Source organism: Pogona vitticeps, chromosome 15 (assembly GCF_051106095.1).
Source record: "Pogona vitticeps strain Pit_001003342236 chromosome 15, PviZW2.1, whole genome shotgun sequence".
Classification (NCBI taxonomy): domain Eukaryota; kingdom Metazoa; phylum Chordata; class Lepidosauria; order Squamata; family Agamidae; genus Pogona; species Pogona vitticeps.
This window is the reverse complement of record NC_135797.1, coordinates 14,091,171-14,111,698: the sequence shown is the minus strand read 5'-3', so window position 1 is coordinate 14,111,698 and position 20,528 is coordinate 14,091,171. Positions and strand designations below refer to the sequence as shown.

General features: G+C 52.4%; 1 protein-coding gene across 7 annotated transcripts in view; it reads right to left on the bottom strand.

Moving 5' to 3' along the window:
* The window catches only part of MEF2D (myocyte enhancer factor 2D), a 90,171-nt gene that overhangs the window by 13,639 nt on the left and 56,004 nt on the right, over window positions 1-20,528 (bottom strand). For 4 of the 7 annotated variants that reach the window (XM_072984264.2, XM_072984263.2, XM_072984266.2 and 1 more), the window contains exons 3-8: window positions 18,000-18,203; window positions 9,971-10,108; window positions 6,445-6,655; window positions 3,824-3,880; window positions 1,142-1,338; window positions 476-496 (exon numbers count right to left, since the gene is read on the bottom strand). In XM_072984264.2, coding sequence (XP_072840365.2) covers window positions 476-496; window positions 1,142-1,338; window positions 3,824-3,880; window positions 6,445-6,655; window positions 9,971-10,108; window positions 18,000-18,203 — 828 coding nt within the window. Of the gene's footprint in view, window positions 1-475; window positions 497-1,141; window positions 1,339-3,823; window positions 3,881-6,444; window positions 6,656-9,649; window positions 9,785-9,970; window positions 10,109-17,999; window positions 18,204-20,528 lie in introns of all 7 variants that reach the window. The other 3 variants (XM_072984270.2, XM_072984271.2, XM_072984272.2) reach the window with 2 other exon arrangements.

Below are 20,528 nucleotides of genomic sequence, written 5' to 3'. Positions count from 1 at the left end.
CCAGGGTTCCCTCGTGGATGAAAGCAAAGGCAGGGGGACATCAGGAAAATTAAATTTCCAGGAAAGCGCAGCCGATGAAACGAGGGACCAGTTTCACTGAACAGGAAGACCAGCCTCCCAGGGGAGCACCTCTGGGGGGCCTGGCGGGAAGGCAGGGGGGGCTGGATCTGAACCGGACATCCCAAGAAGGGGGCGGCGGGGGGGGGAAGGGCACGGGGAAGGGCAGAAAGAAGCCAAGAGAGGGTCCCCCCCTCTGTCTGGTCTGGTGCTTCTCCAGCCGTCAAGAGGACAGCGGGACTCCTAGAAGACCTAAAAGCGGCCGATGGTGAGGGATGTGGGGCACTGTGGCTGCCATCCATCCATCCACCCCCCTTATCTCTTCTCGCCACCCCCCCAAAGACCCACTATTAAAGGGGGCAAACCAAACAGAGGCACAAACACAGAAATGCACATCCTTGCAAGTCAAGAAACTCACCAGATCCAAATGGTCGTCCGTCTGGGAGCAGAACGGAAAGGAAACCAAAGGAAATCGTTATGTTTCCTTCAACCTGCCCTGAGAATCCCGTCTCCTGTGATCTCTCTCTCTCTTTTTTTTTTGGGGGGGGGGAGGAGGCTTGTCAGTCTGTTTTGCCACAAAGCCACCAGTCCTGTGGCATCTTAAGGACTAGCAGCTTGTTCCCCCTGGCAGAAGCTTTCCCTCCATGGACATCCGCCTCCAAGGCAGGGCGGCTGCCGTCTGCAAAAGCTTATGCCCAATAAAATGTGTCGGACTTGAAGGCGTCACAACACTCTTGGTCTGGCTGTTCTTGTCTTCAAGAATGTCTCCCAAACAATCTTTTTTTCAGCCTCTGTAGACCAGATTTGTGTGTGGTTCCCAGACTACAACTTTTAGCAACTCTTGCTCGCCTTGCTCTCATGCTGAAGGGGAGGAATCTTGCAAGGCTTGGAAATCCCTCCCCTCAAGTGCCTTGTTTTTTCTTTCAAGACCACCCATGTTGAAGAGGAAGGCAGAATTTCCGGGGTGTTCCTTCCACCCGCCACTCAACATGCCCCCCCCCAATGAAGACCAAACCAGACTGAAAGGCAAAGCCAGCTCTCCCCCCCTCCCCGCGGTGCTTTCCACCCGATGTGGGGAACTCACCAAGTGGTGCATGAGGCCCTTCCCGCTCTGGGAAGTGATGACGCGCAGGTCAGGCTTGCGGCTGTTGGCCCCCAACGGGGTGCCGTGGGACGGCGGCGGAGGCGGTGGCGATTTGGCCGGAATAACTTTGCCCAGACTGTTTCCATTGGAGACCGGGAGGAGACCGGGCGACGCTCTGGCACTGACGTAGCCATTTCCTGGGGGAAGAAAAGGAAGGAAGGAATAAAGATAAATAGAAGAGAAGCAAACCGTGTGCAGCCTCTGATCAACCTCTCACTCATCACACACATACAGACCTAAAATAACTTCCTTTAAAAATTATACAGTGTATATATACTCATGTTCTCCAAAGAAGGGGACTTAAGAGGGAAAAAATGGGAGGGCACCTCTATTTATTTCGGCTCCCTCTGCAGTTCCCTGTAGGCACCTTTTTAGAATATAGCGGCTATAGCCTTACGAACATTGCCATCTGCAAATCATGGAGGGATGGGAGTGCCCCGTTATTATTTTTTAATCCTGTAAAGCACTGTTCAATTAAACAGAACATTTGCTTCTGCACCGCCTTTCTCCTGACATAGAAAGAGTGATCGAAATACGACTATGAAGTCCCTGGGCTTCCCCTTGTCCAAAAGGAAAACACCACTAACCAATTCAAAGCGATTTCCAAAGCACACCATTAAGCAAGCGAAACTATTTCTCATCTGCTACAACTGGAGTTTGGAGAGAATCCGTTTGAACCGGACTCCGATGACTGGGGGGGGGGGGCGAGAGATTCTAGGGGAAGGAATCATCGAACTGCCCCCCTCCCAAAAAAGTGACTTCTCCACGGGCTTGCAGTTGTTGTAGACAAAGATAAGCAAGCAGATACCCTCAACGGGGAAACCGCTTCCTGCTGCCCTGCCTCTGTATAAGGCCCTCACTCAACAGGGTAGAAAACAGGTCAACGGAGCATCAATCTTGGGTCACCCGATGGAGCGCATTTTGACTAGGAAGACCAAAGCTTGAAAGGACCAGCTGGAAGGGCTGGGGATTCTGGGTCTCATAGTGCCGGGGGGGGGGAAGGGCAAAGGGAGGCTGGGCTCTGTCGCTCGGTGGCCAGCTAGCCGGCCACCCTCTCTGGGCAAGCCACGCCGAGAGGAGCAGAAGAGGCCACGAGAGGCAAGGCGGCACCTGGGTGGCACTGAGGCCTGGGAAAGTTCCCTGGTCTCTCTCCCCCACCCAAAAAAGCCAAGCCTCTGGAAGGGGGGGGGACGCTCTTTCGCTCTCTCTTTCTCTCTTTCTCTCTCCCCCCCCCCCCGCCTTCCCTGCTCTCGTTTCCTGGCATGAGGGGAATGCACGGGTGACGTCAAGGCTGACATTCAGGGGCTCGGATGAGATCCCGGCCGGAACAGCCGCGAGCGACAGCTGACATGCCTTCATGGACTCCAGCAGCCGGGCCGGGCGATGGCGTGTCTCCCCGTGATTGACAGAGACAGCCAAAGGGCCAGGGAGGGACCGGACCGGACGACCCTCAAGATCTGGGCACATTCGGACAGCGTTCCTCAACCCCGTGGTGCCTCGCGGTGCGCCAAATCCCCCCTACGTATCAGCTGCCTCATCCCGGGAAATACCCCCCTCCTGAGCCCACGCTTTCTCCTTTGGGGTCTCTTCTCAGGAACTCAACCCCTGAGGTCAGTGGCTGTCTGAGGAGGAACCCACCCCCCCCAGGAGAGCCGGGAAGGGACCTCCTCCAGGGGGCGTGGGAACAAGCCTTCACGGACTCCAGCAGCCCACATTTTCAGGGTCCACTTGGAACACACACACCCCCCCCCACGAAGGCTTAATCAAAATCATCTAGTTGTTCTCAAGGACTCTCGCTGTCACATTGACCCAAAAGATAGTCCCGCTGCTGTGATGCCCGATTTGGGGGAAGCGGCGCCTCCTGAAATTCTCTCCTCCGCGCAGAAACTCGGCTTGCAAGCCTCGCGCCGGCCGAGGCCTCCGCCAATCAGAGGCCAAGGTGCCTCCTGAGCTGGCGGGATCGCTCTCTCCACCCAGGGCCAGGCAGCAATTAAACCCAACCAAGCGTCATTTTGAGAGGGGGGGGGGGAGGAAGGGGATCCAGGCGACGTGGCCGAAGCCACCCAAAGGGACGGCTGTCCTTTGAACCAGGGATTTCAAAAGCAAGGGCTGGTTTGGAAAAACGGGGCAAGGTCAGGACGGTGATCTGAAAGGGCGGGACCCGGCCTCTAATTAAAACCAGTGCGGAAAAACCCGCTCGCCAGGCACACACACACACACACACACACCCCTGCCAGATGGGCCCTCCAGTGCCGGTTACAACACCGCCCCGCCTCCCTCGAAGGGCAGGTTTTTGGAGCGGCTGATCGGGTCAGCCTGGGAGACAAAAACGTCTGTTCAGGCGGTTTCTCCTTCCGAGGCACCTGCTCCTCTTCGGGGAGATTCCGGCTGCCAAATGGAAGCCCCGTTTGTTGGTCCAGGGAGCCAGAGTTTTAAAGCTAGAAGGGACACATACACACACACACACACACAGGCACACAGACAGACAGACAGACAGACAGACAGACAAACGCCATCTGCAACTCCAGAACATGCATTCTTTCGTGCTATAGGTTCTATCATCCCCGCATTTCAAACCCTCGGCTTCTGGGAGGGCCGGTTTCTTGGCCAGGCCTTACTCACCGACCGGGCTTGGGCAGGCGCCGTTGGTGTTGTTGAGGTCGCCTCCGAGCATCGCCCCTACGAGGAAGCAAGGAGCAACGAGGGTTAGCGCCCACAATGCCACAGCCTGAAATGGCACATTTCAACTGTTTGGCTGTTTTCCCTGCTTGTGTAGTTCAGTGGCAGTCATAATTCCATCAAAGCATGCATGCTTTGGACTTCCACAGAACCCTTTATCAGGCCAGATAAGAATAATATTTAAAAAAAAACATGGGGGAAGAGGGAGGAGATATTAAGCATTTTTCTGCCCTTGGGCAAGTTTAATTCCAGATCTCACAGCTTTTAAAACTTACCCAAATTTGGGGGGTGGCTTTGATGCTTCTTCTCTGCCGTACCCCGTTTTTTAACCCAGTGAAGAGTTCTGCAGAAATTTAAAGGCTTGTAAACTCCTGCAGTATTACAATAAATCCCAATAAATGTCCCGCAGACTTACCTGGGGAGTTTGGGTTTTGGCTTTTTCCCCCCCAAAACCAGCACAAGTACCTTTGTTAGGTATATTTTTCCAGGCAGTGACTGAAAAATATTTCACAAGGACTTCGCCTGGATTTGTTCCCGTGCCAAAAGAGAAGTGGAAATCCTGGGTTCCCACAGGAGGGAAAACCACCACTAAGGTGGCCAGTTTTGAAACTGGAGTGGGTTAACCTTTCAAATTAGACGACGCGCTGTGGTCCAAAAAGCAAGAGGGATGAATCGCAAAATTAAAACACGGGACATGTTGATTTGATGGGGGAAACATTGGTTCCATTTGTTTTCTTTTTTAAAAAAATCAGAAAAAACTCAACAAAATGGGTGGAAACCTCTGCTTAGTTCTTCAAAACAAAAATAAAAGTCCTTTAAGGTCTAAAACTGGTCCAGGAGAGAGATTTATATTATGTTTGAAATAGAAATACTTTGGGAACATCCTGAGAAGGAAGGATTATCTCTGGAAAAGACCCTCGTGCTGGGAAAAGGCAGGAGGCAGCAGGAATAGAGGAAGATCCAACACGAGATGGATGGACTCCCTCAAGGAAGCCACAACGCTTGAGTTTGCAAGAGGTGAGCCGGGCTCTGGAGGACGGGACCTACGGCCCATTCATAACTGTAAGGGACCAGATGGCACGTTAACGAAACAAACATGTCCCTGCTAATTTTGATGCCCTTTATGCACCCACAGGAAATTTTATGTGCCAATCAATTTGTTCGTCCTTAAGGCACCGCAAAAGGAGTACACTGTGTTCATTCCAATAGTTCAGACTGTTGTTTTTTTCCTTTAATAAATAAATCCAGAAAACAAAGTTTGGGGCAGAGAAGTTTCAGGGAAATGCTGCTGCCATATTAGCGCAATACCAACCAAGAATCTTGTGGCACGCAGAAGGCAAACACATTTGGGAGACGTTTTCGTGGACGGCCGCGTTCCCCCTTTCTCTGGATGGGGGTGAAAAGAAGGGAGGAGAGAAGCCCGGACCCTCCAAAGCGGTGGGCCCCCCTTTGCCCGGCCCCAACATTGTGCAAAAAGGCATGAGCGGGCCAGGAATCTATAAAGACACGGATGTGGCAAGTGGCTTGTGCCAGAGAAGGGAGTTTATTTTGTGACAAGAGGCCGCGTCATCACCTACACTTAAAGCAAAAACCGGATCAGCCCATTTGCCCGGGCGGCCGCTCGCAAGCTGTAATTTCTCTCTCCGCACCTATTTAAGAAACGGAAGATGCTCCTCAGATGAGGCACAGGGATAACCAGAACTAAAAATAGCCCCTTGCTTCCTTTGTCCGGCCGCAACGAACCCTCTCCGGAGCCTTCGGGACTCTGAGCACCTCCCTCCCATTTGTCTCCGCGGATAAACCCCAGCGACTTCTCCTGGGGTGAATTTCCAGCTGGAAGCGCCTTGGGGCAGAGACCTGTTCCCCCTCCCCCTGAGACCCTGCAAGCCACTCGGCCCCAAACCTATAAATTAGCAAAGCAAGACTCCATCTTTACTTTCTCGCCCTTGGACTCTCAAGGTGTGGAAAGTGGAACTCTTTGACAGCGGGGAGCTTGGCCATGCGGAAGGGGGGGGAAAGCCCCACATATCAAGATGAACCCCCTCTGAAAGATTTCACTCAATTCGGGGGCGTCTCAGGCTGAGTTTAAGGTTCTTCTACGAGTCTGCCAAGGAGAGCCGGCCTCTGCTGCCAAAGGGGGCTTGCAATCCACACACGGAGGAAGGACGAGGAGGTTTCCTCTCCACCAAGCGGCTGAAAAATGAGCTTGTCGTGGTGGATCCCGCCATTGACACCTTCCAGTGTGATTCCTGCAACGGATGGACCTGAGCGCGACAGGATCAGTCCTTGGTTTGGGATTTCCCCCCTCCCTCATTTTATGGCGTTTTAAGCACTCCTACACAGTGGAAAGGGACAGGAAAACTGTAATAATAAAGTAATGCAACCTCTCCTGCGCTGGGGACAAAAATCGACAAAGGGTCTGGCGTTACCTTGAAGACGAACCTGCTTGGTTGGTCTTCAGGAAGACACAAGGCCCCCAATCAAAGGGGGTTGGGGGGCGGAATTGGATTTTGCCCCACTGCCATGGCTGGAAGGAGGTTGGTTGGTTGGTTGGTTTGCCCTACCTGCGCTGGCTGGTCTTTGAGGGAGACCCGGAGAGACCGTGTTGCGCTGGAGCGCCGGCTGCTGAGGCGACAGGAGCCGGGGATCGGTCAGCGACGAGGTCACGAGCGACTGGGTCACCAAGGAGCCCCCCGGGCTGCTGAACTGCAGGGTGTTCTGGTTGCTCACGGGCACCGTCACCGGCATGGCAAAATTGGGAGCCGGAACTGCAGACTGCGTGTGGCCGTATGAGAGAGAGAGAAAAAGACAGAGAATATCGTGCTTAGGAGACCAGTGAGAGACTGTGGCTGGTAGGTTTGCCAAGCACGCGTCACATCAGCAGAAGCAGGCGCAGGAAGCAGCGGGACGCCCCTAGTGCTGCGTTTCTTTTTGCGCATGCATCACACATTTGTGGCGTGCCATTTCCCCTCCTCCACTGAGTCCCCCCCCCCCGGCATACCCCATGATTTCCCCAGAGGCCTGGACCATGTTTTGCATGCCAGAGAGCGCTCATGGGCATGCGTGTGTGTGTGCGCGAGAAACAAGGAGGGACTGAAAACCAGCCTCATTGTGGGGAGATCCGAGGCCTGCCGCGGACCTTGATCAGTTAGCCTTCGATGTCCTTTCCTCCCGCAATAGCCTTGTTGGCTCAGGGTAGGTTTCGCACCCATCCCCACCCGGGGCTCACAAATGACTCTTCCTAAAGCCAGATGGAGGCTTTCGGGAGCCACAGGTCTCCGTCTCAGACCCTGCCTTACCTGCCTTTTATGAGTTGAGGGTTTTGGTTTTTTTTACCCAAGTTGGGATTAGCTCCTACCTTTGGGAATTGGGTCTCTTCCCTCCCCCCCCCCCGCACCCCAAGGCTCATGTGTGTGACAGAACACACCCAACTGATCGGAGGAGACTGACGGAGACAGACGCCCTGCAACACCCCCGAGAGTGATGAGGGAGTCGTCCTCCTGGGCTGAGGGCCGGGACGCCCTGGGAGAGGCATCCGGCGTCTTTTTTTAGACAGGAGGTGGAATGTGGCAGCGCCAGAAGCAGGAGGAGAGGGTCCCGCCTGGCCTGGGAATGTGGGGCCCACCAGGAAGGGAGGAGAAGATTTCAGGTGGGTCTCCTCCTTTCCACCCTCGACCTACGGGTTCGCCTTCTTAGGACGCAGAGCGTTCCTCGGAGAGAGAAAACCCGCATTGCTTCTCCAAGGCTAGAAGCCTTTCCCCTGACATGACCCAAAGCGGGAGGTGGGTTCCTGGGAAAGCGCCCCCCTCCACCAACGTCAAGGGGTGCCCATGCAAATCCACAGGGCACACCCGTTCCCGCAAACAGCCCCATGGTTAAGTGTGCATGGGGTGTTTAGAGCCATCCTTTCCTCGTGTCCACCTGGGCCCAGAAACCCTGGCTCCCACGGGCGCTGGGATCAGCGTCCGCTCTCCCTCTTGTCCAGTTGTTCCCTGCCCCACAAAGCTCATAGGCAAAGAACTCTGAAGCTCCTAGTCCTCAAGACAGCAGGTCAGATGGAGGGGGGGGGAACCCAAAACCAAAAACAGGCCTTTCTGTCCCTCGAACAATGAGCCCTAAGAGGACTCCTCCTCCTCCTCCCGGGTCCCATGAAGGGGAGCTCAATCCACTCCATAAAGATGCCTCGGATTGCTCCCATGAAGACCCGTACATGGCTGGCCTTCACTGGGGGGGGGGAGTTCTCAGAGAGTATTGTGTGTTGGGGGGGGGGTTGTGTTATTTTTTGAGCTTTGGGTAAATTCAGCCATACCAGCGAGACACATTACGATGCTGAGGATGCAGGAATTCAAACTCAGGGCCAGTGCACACACACACAACATGCCAGCCTCCTTCCCTGAACCACAGAGGCACAAAATGCTCTTTTATTCAGGCTTCAGGGTCATCTTCAACTCATCCGTATCTCTGTCACTGCAGGATACCTAGCGGAGAGATCCTCCTGTCTTGCACAACACTATTAATAGGTTAACGACTCTCTACTGCCTTTCTTCTTATCTCTCGCCCCCGGCTGGTGCAAAGGGTCGAGCCGGAAGGTTAGAAACCTCAAAAGGAGCAGTTTGCAAAATCTCTTGATTTTGGACTTCAGGGCGCCCATTCGCAGATTTGGGGAACTGTGTTAAATGAGCAGCCAAAAGATTTTGGAGCAACTGCAGTTGCTGAAATTTAGCAAGCGTTGGAGGGTGACCCAAACGCTACTTCCACATTGTTTAAATGTCTTGCCTTAATGTTTGGCAATGGGTGAATTTTGGACTTTTTCTCATTGCTTGCCAAGGGCGCTCCAGGTATGTTTCGCTTTTTTGGTTTGTCCAGAAGTGTAAGATCCGGCTTATTAAAGTGAATCATTTTATCCATGATAACTCACTTGGGTCGGCTATAGCTCCACTTTCTAAACCTGCTACGATCTAGTCGGTTTTAAAATAAAACCTTGGCATACAATGCCTCTGACCACATGCAGAGTATCTTTGTTCTCCAAACTGGCAGCTTTAAGCCTGCAGCTAGTAAAAACAATTGATGGATTTTAAGGTTTACTGTCAGCCCTTAATGTTGTAATTTTATATTTCTAATGACTCCACATTTGGACACTGCCCTGCACGATTCACTCCTTTCCACTGTAAAGATTTCTGACTGTACTGAGCAGCATTATCTGTCATATTTGTAAACTGCTGTGATGGAGTCAAGCTTTTGGGGTCAGACTAGATGACCCCTTGGGGATCCTTCTATAAAATGAATTCAAAGCAAGCTCCTGGAAGGGGGGGGGGGAGAATCACATTTTATTTCTCCTTCCTGCATATATAAAATTATTAGTAAATCTATAAATATAAATAAAGTAAAATAAATGGATGCATTAACAGCGGGTAAAACCGTGGCTTTTTAAGACTCAGACTAGGGGTTAAAGCTTCCCAACCGGCAACTGATTGCAATTAATAATTAGCAAGACCAATTGGGGAAGTAATCTTGAAATGCCAAAGCACACGCAAACCTCAGCCTTTGCATCCTGCGCACGGGTGATACGGAGCGCACTCTGAGCAGGCAAGCCCGCTGTCGGGACCAGCCGGCCCGCTCACTCGCCAGGGCAAAATTTAAAAATAAATTTTAAAAAAGCACATTTTTAAACAGCGTTATTTATATTTCAAATATTTGTGTGGTTGTTTTTTTTCCCCTTCTTCTTAAGGGCAGGCCGGCAGCCCTTGCAAACAGGAGCGTTTTACTCACGGTGAGCCTGTACGTCTGCATCATTTTATCAAACTCCTCATCAATCTTTTTATACTTCTCCTCCGTCTGAGGCGTCAAGGCAAACCCGTCTTCCCCATCGGGGCTCTCACACTCCCTGTGCTTCTTGTTCAGGGCCTGCTCCGGGGCCGGAGGCGTGAACAGGGTGAGGGGGTGAGGGTGGGATTCGTGGTTTTTGGGGAGAGGAAGAGGACGGGGCACGACCAACAGACAAACGAGGACAACGAAACGAAACGAAAGAAAAGAAAAGAAAAAGAAGAGAGGATGAAGAGTTTTCCAGCCAGAGGCGGCGGGCTTACTTACACCGTAGCGCTTGAACAAGATGTCGAGGTCCTCGCTGGCTTTCCGGTATTTATCCTCCATCAGCGGGCTCTGGTCGATGGAATCCTCCCCATCGGGCTCTGGGCTGTCGCAACCGTTAAAACCTTTCTTTCTTAATGTCTGAAAGCACAACCGGGAGAAGTTCAGGCCCGGCCATCGGGAGAAAAACCAGACGGCTATTTTGGCCCGTCAGCCGCCCTTGGACGCTGCTTGGGATGAAAGGAAACCTCGAGAGAGAAGTTGCATCGCTCAGGGGTGATGCTGACATCATGACAATCGGAGATCTGCTTAAAGCACTGTTTCCCAGAGACCATGGTTTATATAAACCAGCTTCCATAAACCATGGTTTACATACAAATCACAGTTTATATAAACCATGGTTTGGATAAACCACTACTAGCCTAAGCGATATCCTTCAGGGAACAAACCATTACTCATCACGGCTTTTTAGGACTGTGAGATAACTGTCACAGACCACGGCTTTTAACTCAAATTATGGCTGAAACTTTGCAACAGACAGCAGCCCAATCCGCCTCGGATGGCTTCATCCTAGAGCATTCTGGATGTTGTCCTTTGGTGATGGATTTAACACTTCTTTGTGCATCCTGCATAATTCCCTAATAGAAAACACAAAGTGGCTTGAAAACCAGGCTGTTCACCAAACTACAGTTCCCAGAATCCTCTGAGATCCTGCCACAGTCGTTTGTGCACCATCAGACTGTTATATACTGCACAGTGTGTAAACCCAATACCAGGTGCGGATAATGTGAATCCGGAGCAGTCTGAAATATCTAATGCACTAAGGAGACTGCTTCTCTATCATCATCATCATCATCATCATCATCATCATCATCATCATCATCATCATCATCATCATCATCATCATCATCATCATCATCTCCTGCTGTGTAGGACATAGCAGAGCAACCACCGCACGCTTCAGACGCCCACAGAATGTACGTCGTTAGGAACCTGCAAGACGGTGCCATCTTTTTGAAACACCCCTGGTTCCACGTAGGGCAGCCCATTTGACCAACTCTGCCAATCGCTCTTAATCACAGGATTTCCAAAATATCAGAAGCAATTAGTCCCTATTACGGGATCAATGTTTGCCAATGGGTTTTTTAAAAGTCCAGCTTGCAAAGTTTCCTGGAAGTCAGAACCCCTTTTCCTGCCAGAGAAAAACTGAAAGACGTGTTAGCAAAAAAAAAGAGAGAAAAGTTTCTCTTTCCGAGGAACAGCGGCCACCGTTCAACGGGAGAAAGCAGAAGCGATCAGTCCATCCATGGGGCCTCCCTGTGGGTCTAGAAGAGATCTGTAGCCAGAAATATTGGGGGGGGGGGAAGAGAGAAGAGATATATGACAGAGGGCAAGTGAATCGGAGCAGGAACAAGTCGCCAAGCAACTCGATGGGTGCATCGCCCGCAAAGGCGCCTGCTCAGACATCAACGCCACGGAGTCCAACAACACGTGTCCTCAGACAAGCGCAGCGTTAAAAGTGATTTCCATGGATCAAATCACAAAAAAAACCCCCGTAAGATATCACACTTGAAAGGGTCTGAAAAAAAGGTCCGTCCTCAAAGAGAAGGCAACCTTTCAGCTAAGCGGACGTCACGATGGGAAAACACAGCCATGTGGTGTTGAGGTGACGCACAGGAGAGATGCAGAAGGCCCTGGGCTGCCCGACGTTCTGCTGCGGGGCAAGCCTGCTGCGGGGGCGGATTCTGCACATGGCCGTTCAACGGGTCGTGGGCAGGGGGGGGGAGAGAGAGAATCACCTACTCTGGGCAACACCTACTTCGAAACCTGTCGTCTTTTCCTGATTTGAGAGCAGGCCAGCCCAGCGCCATCCTCTCCCCCCCCCCGCTGCCTCCCCAGAAGGCTAAATTCTAAAGGACTTTGAAGCCAGGCAAACGAAAGAGCCCGAGGGGGGGGGCTGAACAACCCTGCTCGGATGTAGGCAAGTGCAGGGGAGGGAGAACGTGTTGGGTCAACGGGCAGACGCCACCCAACCCTGCGCCACAGCTGCAACCCTGCATGGCACAGAGTCTCCCTCCCTCCTGGCCAGTCAGTTTCTCCATTTGCTGGACTTCCTCTGGCCTTTCCACCTCCTCTTGAGTCAGGCACTCAGTGGTGCTCATCACGTGGGGGTCGAGCCTGCCCGGAGGAGAGCTCTGGCCTGCCCCGGTCGGTCGCTTCTCGCCAAGGTCCTTCTCTCCTGCCCTCCTGACTCCCCCTCCCTCCCTTTGCACCCCCCCACTCCTGGGGTTCCCATCCCAAAATGCTCCCTTGCTGCTACGCTGGCCCGTCTCCCTCCCACCCCGACCCCAGCCTCTTCCCTCGGTCTTCCCTTCCCAATGGGCACAGCCGCGGCATCCATTTGGTTATTCATTCAGCCATTCAAGGACAAATCCATTCCACCAGTTTTCTCCCCACTGGGCAAGATGGAAATTTTTAGTGCATTCTTCTGATTTTGACCTCCCTTAAAAAAAATAAATTAATTAATGAATCTACAAAACCGCTTTGTGAGCAAACTGGATTTTGCACAGAGCACATGCCATTTTGCTCAAAACACAAGCCTTTGGGGCAAAAAAAACCCATAGGTTTGAGGGTGCTTTTTTTGGGGGGGGATGTGAATTTTGCAATTATTGGGGATATATTTCCTCTCACCGACAAGCAGAAAACCTCACAGTGCTCCCTCGTCCTCCTTTTTAAAAGGCAGGATGCCTCCAAGTCAAGACACCTTTTCTGGTGAGGACAACCCCTCGCAACCTCCTTCGTAGGAAGAAAAGGTCACACATTTTTCCTGTTGGTCATTAACAACACCACACGGACACCTCACACCTCATGAAATCCAGATGGACGGGGGGGGGAGGCTCTCGTTAGCGCCCCTTTGCAAAGCCCCGCAAGGGAGGGGAGGGTCCCTCAGCCTCTCGCTCCCTCCGCAGGCCTTCCCTCGGGCATCGGGCAGTGCCGAGGAGCCCAACCAGAACCCCCATCCCGGCAGCCGGTAACGGCCGGGCCAAGCATGACACACACAGAGAGAAAGAGAGAGAGAGCTGGTGTCCAATTCCGGCTGATGTCTAGCCCAGTCGGGTCTCCGGGCAGTCGGTTCGAAGGACGAAGACCAGGGCGGACGGATCCGGTCCGTCCCAGCTGGCAGCCGCTGTGATTGACACTGCTCCAGGACAGAGAGAGAGAGAGAGAGAGAACCAGCAGGCTATCATGTCAGCAAGCTGTGCCAAAAAGCCCAACAGAATGCACAAATTGTGAGAGAGCATGAATTTTCCTGCCTGGTGGTGCTTGGGGATTACGGGACGCCGAGTCCTTCCTTAAGGCAACAAGCCGGGCTGGTGGAACGGGGCAGGGAAAACACCGGAGGCATTCGAGAGGAACTCTGATCCTCCCTTGGCAGATACGCCTTGATTTGTATTCCTGCCTCAAACAGAGGGTTGGACTGGATGGCCTTGCAGGCCCCTTCCAACGTCCACTTCTCTATAATTTCATGATCAGGATGGAGTGATTATCCACAAATTTTCTCACTCTGGACAGGAAAAGGATGTATCCATAACATCTGGGGGTGCCCATTGGCAAAAATAAAAACAAAAACTTACGGAAGTGTGTTCGTTGGGTTTGTTTCTACACAAGAACAAAACAGACAGACAAAAAAGAGACCAACACTTTCTTTTTTTTTCCAGTCAGCCATACTCTAACCCTCAAAATCCTGTGGTTTTCATGTGAAAAAAATAATATTTTCCTTAAAAAAAATCAAATTTGCACAAAATCCAAAGGATACCAAAGACAAAGGATTCGCCCAATAACAGTTGGGCAAATTTTGGATGAAAATGTGCCAAAATGGAGGGTGAGAGAGCAATTATCTCTTGTAACCAAACCGAGGATAATGCAAACTTCTCGAGTCTTTCATACAGGCCAGGATTTCCATCCCTCATAGGCGATGCATGGTGCCTCGCTTACTCTCAAGCCAAAAATAAGAACAATTTTTAAAAAAATCTGTATGCAGTGATCGGTGGATCCTTCCAAGCGAGGTAAAGGAAGCATTAAAACAGCAAACCTTGGCAGTTCCTTCCTGCTGCAGGGGATGGGGGGGGAGAGAAATCACTCGCTTTTTCAAAAAACATCATCCTCTTCTTTACTTTGCTCTTCTCGTGAGCGGGAAAGCTTTCATGTTGCCAGGACTTCTCCCCCCCCCCCCCGCCGCCGCCCTTCTCTCCCTCTGTATCTTCAAGAACAGGAAAATGGGCCAGCGTGAATCTCTGCAAATCGTTCGTGGAGAACGGCGAGCGAGCGGCAGCATCTCAGCCCTGAAAACCCGGCTTTCTTGGAGCCTTCTCTCTTTTTCCCTGCAGCCCCCCCCCCCCCCCCCGAGGCTTGCAGGCGGACAAACCATGGAGCCCGTGTGGGGAAGGAAGGGAGGAAGGAAGGAAGGAAGGAAGGAAGGGCCACAGGCTTTAAGACCTCGGCAGCTCCCCTATTGAAAGCCACAGCAGCACCCCAGGACAACCACGGAAAAAGGAGTAGCCGCGGAGAAAAATCACAAATGCTCACGAACAGCAGACCAGCCCATGGGCCGCAGCGCCGAAGAACGACGGCCGCCAAGAGCTCATCCAAAGCAAAAGGTACGCGGCTCGAGACCAAGAGGAAGAATCGGGGGGGGGGCAGAATTTCTCCCAGAAGCCGCTGAGGTCCAGGCAGGACAGAGGGATGATGATCCAGACTGCAACGAAAGCCACCCCACGGTCCAGAGGGCCAGCAGAGCAGCAGACCCTCCACCCCTTCTCTGGGGTACGCCAGAGACCGTGGGTCGCCAGCGCCTTCCGCCTTCAGACCAGCCCAGGCACGGCACTGGGTCTGGCCCGCCATCATGGGCACCCTTCAAGAGGCTGGAGGGGAGAAGCCCCCGGGGGCTCCAAAAACCAGAGAGGAGACCCTCGAAGGTTCTTGAGCAACACCTCTGGATCCAGGCGCTAGACTAGAGCCGGACCGGACTGGACCCGGCACTCAGGCCACACAAGCTGGGGAGGAATCCAGTCTGGGGCAGGGGCACTGGCCCCTCGGCGGTCCTCTCCCTTGCCGGGCCCTGTCAAGAGAATGGCATTGAAGCCGGCAGGGGGAGAAGCCATCGCCTCTGTGCCGTGGACAGCAAAGGGAAGCCCAGGATGGCATTAAACGTGCAGGCTGATGAGCTTTGTAGTTGCACCCCAGAGCCTGCACTGAGAGGGCCCTTTGCTGTACCCACCCACCCTAAGAAACGAAGACGCTCCCAGAAACCCTTCGGCTGGAGCTGCATAACCTCACACCCCAAACCGTTTGCAGGAAGGGGGCCCAGAAATAAACAAATGCCGGGCACAGACAAGGACCAGATCTGAGAGTCTCCCCTGGCCGATATTCAGGCCTTAGTGGGGTGCAGCCCACATTCGGGGGGTGGGGGGTGCCTCCCTAGATCTTTTTCCTGCAACAGACGAAAGGCAGGCAGATTCCGCCCCCCTGGGGGTGACTCAGGCAGATCCTGGCAGGGCCAGAAAGGATTTCCTTGCGCCTCGCAGGCAAGCATCACCTTAAAAACTGGAGCCCAGAAGCCCGGCTGCTGTCCGTGTTCCCGACCCCTCTTCTTTCCTTTACACCAGATAGAGAATAGTGAGAATCCTTCCAGCGCCAAGGGCTCCCTCATGCACCGGAAACCTTCATGCCCATGAGCTGAAGGAGAGGGTGAGCGCGCCAAAGGCCAAAACTAGAAGTGCCAAAGAGTTAAGAGGCGAAAATGCCAAAAAGCCCAAGAGGTCGGGTCTCAAACTCTAGCGGGATTTTCTACACTGCCCGGTGTCCCTTCTTCCCCCAAGCGTCCCCCCCTTCCAGGCCTGACGCGGGAAATTGGAGACGGTCAAGACAAAACCGCCACCTCTTTCCAAAGCGTAATCCCTGGGGGGGGGGGGAATCCTACATTTTGGAGAAACCGGCAGGAGGGGGGGTGGGAACACATCTCCAGTTTGCAGGAAGGCAAAACAGAAAAAGAAGCTGCTCAGAATGACTGTGCAAAGTCTTGAAGGTCTCCCTCCTCCCATCCCCATTTGGGGTGCAGGCATCTACTTTTAATCCACGCCGGTATTTCTTGTCCGTCTTGCATGGCGTTCCACCAGGGCTGAATCAGGGTGTGTGTGTGTGTGTGTGTGTGCGCAAAAGGTACACTCATTAAAACAAAACATTGCAATAGGATCCAAAGGCAGCCCGCCACAGTGAACGGATGTTTCTTCCCCCGCCAGAATCCCCCCCCCACACCCGATGCCATCTTAAGCGCCTACTGTAAGTGGAGTGACTCAAGGTTTTGTTTCCCACGGCTGGCAATGTCAACAACGATCCTGCCAAGGCCTTCCGTTTGCCTCCAGCCCTGCCCAGCAGACGAGGAACGGCCCACGCAGAGCCCCTTTCCGTGACGAAGCAGACGCGCCACGGCCATCTCTCGGCCCCGTCCCGCCCTCTGAAAAAGGGGTCGCCATCCGGGAGCCCAAAAATTAAAAACTCTTTTCAGATTGTAAAGTGGCCGAGGAAGAAAGAAGTGGGCGTGAAAGAGGAAGGGACGCAGGCTGGTGCTCGGGAGCAAATTCTTTCTCAGGATTAAAAGTCCACATCCCATCTATGCTGTAGTTGTTGTTGTTAAGGATGTGCAGCCCAGCTTACAACATTCGTATTTCGGAAGTACAGTCTGAACGACAGACTAAATCGGACCGTTTCCGATCCATTTCCGGAAGGTCTGGATGGAAGCAAAACAGCCAGATTCCGTTCCAGGAGAAACAACGTGAATTTCTGTTCAAGCCCCCTTGTAAGGGGCACAAACCGCAATAGGGGTTTTCCTCTGTGTCTTTCCTGGTGCACATTTTAAAAGTTCTGTCACCTGCAAACCCTGAAAGCGAGAGGTTTCACATTTAGCAGCTTGGCTCCCCCCTTTAATCCTGGTCACGTCTATGGGGTTGGTGGTGGGGTTTCCCTAAGACAAATTGCCCAGATGTCCTGACAGATCCGTCCTTCCTTCACCCACGAGGACGTTTCTTCTGTCCCAGCCTGTCGAAATGCATCGGGAGGGAAAAATAACTCATTTGCTTGGGAATCTGCCACAACCTGGGGGGGGGGGGAGCGAAGCCGAAAGAGGCCGGCTGTGGTTTGCAGCAGCTTTACCCCATCCCTTGGAGATGGAACGTTTCCCTCCCAGGAAACACTCCGCCCAGCCCAAAACAGGCCATCCATTGATTTCTTTTATCGAGTTTGATTCAACTTTCTGGGGACTTTTGTGTTTTTCGGCTCCTGGGTACTCAGGTGGAAAACGCCTGGGGGGGGGGTTCCCACTTGTATGGGAACCTTTCCATCGTCGACCAAACCCTGGAATTCTTCCCCAGGTCAGACGGATCAAAATACGCAACACACAAGGATGACCAAAAAGATCCCAATACATGAGTGTCCGAGAACGCCAGCCCCATAACCCTTCACCACATCCATCATAACAATCAACAACAGCTGGGGTGGGTGGAAATATACAATTAATTCTCTTATCAGTTCTCTTTTCCACCCACCCAAAAAAGGAATAGAAAGTTAGAAGGAGCAGAGTGAAGAGCTAACAGAGTTACTTTTCATCACTGTAATGAGTAAGTAACAAAAACAAGTTACTTTCCAAAACTGAGGGGCGTTAACAGGAATGAATTACGTCTTAAAAAGGGGAATTTTCTCAGCTCTAGTTTGAACACCGTCAAGGCCACATGGCCACGATCCATCCCGCAGGCAAAGCATGCGGTTTGCTCCCTTGCCTGGCGAGGTTGACTTCTCCTGAACATGGAGGTTCTAAAGACACCCACCCACACCCATCACGGTGCGTGGCTCCCAGCCGCTGGAGAAGATGACCCTCTGAGAGGAAAGGGGTGTTTTCTTGCCAAGGTGAGCCAAGTGGGTGTGTGTGTGTGTGTGTGTGTAGGGGGGGAAAGAGGTGGGGAGGATTAGGGCTCCTTACCTCAATGATGTCTGCATTGGTCCGGCTCTCATGAGGCTCATTGTACTCCGTGTATTTCAGCAGCACTTTGTCCATGTCGGTACTGGCGTACTGGAACAGCTTGTTAGAGTGATTGAAGATGATGAGGGCGATCTCGCAGTCACACAGGACACTGAGCTCGTAGGCTTTCTTCATCAGCCCGAACTTCCGCTTGGTGAACGTCACCTGTCGGGGAACAAGCCACGAAAGAGAGGAAGAGGGTTCGGGTCAGGCAGGATTTCTTCCGTCGGTCTCAGAAGAGCCAAAAAAAAAGTCAGGGCCGGAGGGGTTCCCTGGGCGCCTCTGAGCACCCGGACAGATCGACCGAGGCTTCCAGGGAGGCCGCAATGACAGAAAGGAGAGCTTTACGGCCTCGTCGGGATTTGCAAATCGGACTTAACGGTAGCACAAAACAAACAAACAGGGCCTCAAGGGGAAATGTTTGTGAGGAAGGTTCTAAATGTTCTCACAAAAATTGTCCCCCTCCCTGGATTTCAGGACCAGAATCCTTAATCTGATTTGCTGGGAACCCCTCTCTCGGAAGACCTTGTTCCTAGACTACGAGAAGATAAAAACCTTCCTTTCTCCGGAGCAGCTGCTAAATTCGTTGCTCCTGCTTAGTCCTCCACAATCATTAAACCCCTTTTAGAGTGTCTAAAAATTTTGTTTTATGAGGCTTGGTAAATTTTTTCATGAGCTTCAGAGGGAGGAAAGGAAAAGACAATCAGAAAGAAAAACGACAGGATAGGAATCGCACCACTCCGACCCCACTTTAAGCACTATTAAAAATAAAATAAAAAATCCTAGGAGCTGAGATTTGGCAACGGGGTTTAGAATTGTCCTCTGAGTTTCAGCATATAATTTGAAGTCCTTCCCAAAACTCCAAATACAAGGAAACACCCGCCAAACACCCACGCTTGCTGCTCTGAGAACACAAGAGATCTGCGGGATTGATGCTCAGAATGTAGAAATCGGGGTGGGGGACACCTCCGTGGTCCCCAAACCTCCTTTTATTATTCCTGTTATTATTATTTTTTACTCCAAACACAAAGACAGGGAGATTTTGTGCAAAATAAAAGCCCCCGATTTCCCGAATCCTGAAGATCCTGTTTTGGCAGCACGGGGATGCCCATGTCCCGACGCTAGACTTCGGGACCAAAAGGGCAGGTCGGAGCCCCTAAGTCAGCAGGCTTGTCCCACGTGCCCACGATCCCTCCCCAGCTATCTGTGCCCAAGTGAGGCATCACAACCCAGAGCCGCTGGTTCAAATGCAAGTGGGCGAGATGTTTCCCGGTGCCCGCAACGGACACACACCGCAGCTGCTGCTTCCCTGCAAAGCCTTTTAGAGGCACCAGAAGGGTTTATTTCGCATTTTCTTCCTGGAACCGGCCACTCTTCCCCGGCTTGCTTTGTGCTTTTGCTTTACAAGATGGAAAGTTTGCATGAAAAGGCGATTTGTGCATATTATGGAAACTCCGATGGTGGCGGTGGTGGTAAACCACACAACCACAATAAACTCCTTATTTCGTTCTTGCGCGCCCGGTAGCTAGCCGTTTCTCGCCACCCTGCGATATCTCGAGACAGCTTGTCCCGTTGGGACCCGCGAGGGCTTACAGGATCCTGGAGTCGGGAGGGGCCTCGAAGGCCATCGAGTCCAAACCCCCCCCCCGCTCACGGCAGGAAACCCCCCCATCAAAGCAGATCCAACAGAGGGTGGGGGCCCCGTTTTCTCTGTTGTGAATCTCCGGTACACATCTCTGGTCCTCTGCTCCTGAGGCCGCGCGGAGCGCCACAAAATCCTCTTTACTAAAAAGAAGACAGATGGCATCTTGGCAGGGAGCAACCGGGGTGAATGCCACAATCCGCAGCTTCCAATTGAGACAGAGCAGCCTGCGGGTTCAAATGGCACTTGTGGGCGGGGGGGGGGGGACATCCAGGGCAAGGAGGAAGACCTGGACAAGCCGCAAGGGGACATGGGTGGCCCAGTCTCCTAGGCCACACGGCAAAGGGCAGAAGCCAAGTAGAGCTTGGATGCACCCTGAGGTGCTACCTTTTTGCATGCTCGGAGGGGAGGGGGAAAAGGTGTCACAGGTCAGCATGTTCCATTTCATTTTTTTCAAAGCACCCATATGAGAAAAAAAAGTGTCATGATGGAAATGAATTAATCCTTGTTTCCACACGTTTGAGACATTTATCTCTTCCTTAAGCTCCAGGGAGCTGAAGGACTCTCCTCTCCAAGGCCGCGTTCTTCACATGACAACGGGAGAGGTGGAGAGCGTGTGGGAGACTCAAGGGGCCTCCACGGCACGGTCTTGAGTCACAAAAGGACAGCAGACCTACAATCGTTCAGGGTCCTTTTATCTATTGCAAAGAAAATGTTTTTTAAAAGTGTTTTTAATGTTGGCTTTTAATGTTAGGGTCTTACCGTGTTTTTAATTGGGACTACTGTGTGTCCGGTGGTGCGGAAAGGCAGGGTGTCGAAAAAGCCAGACCCGTTCCAAGCCTCTACCT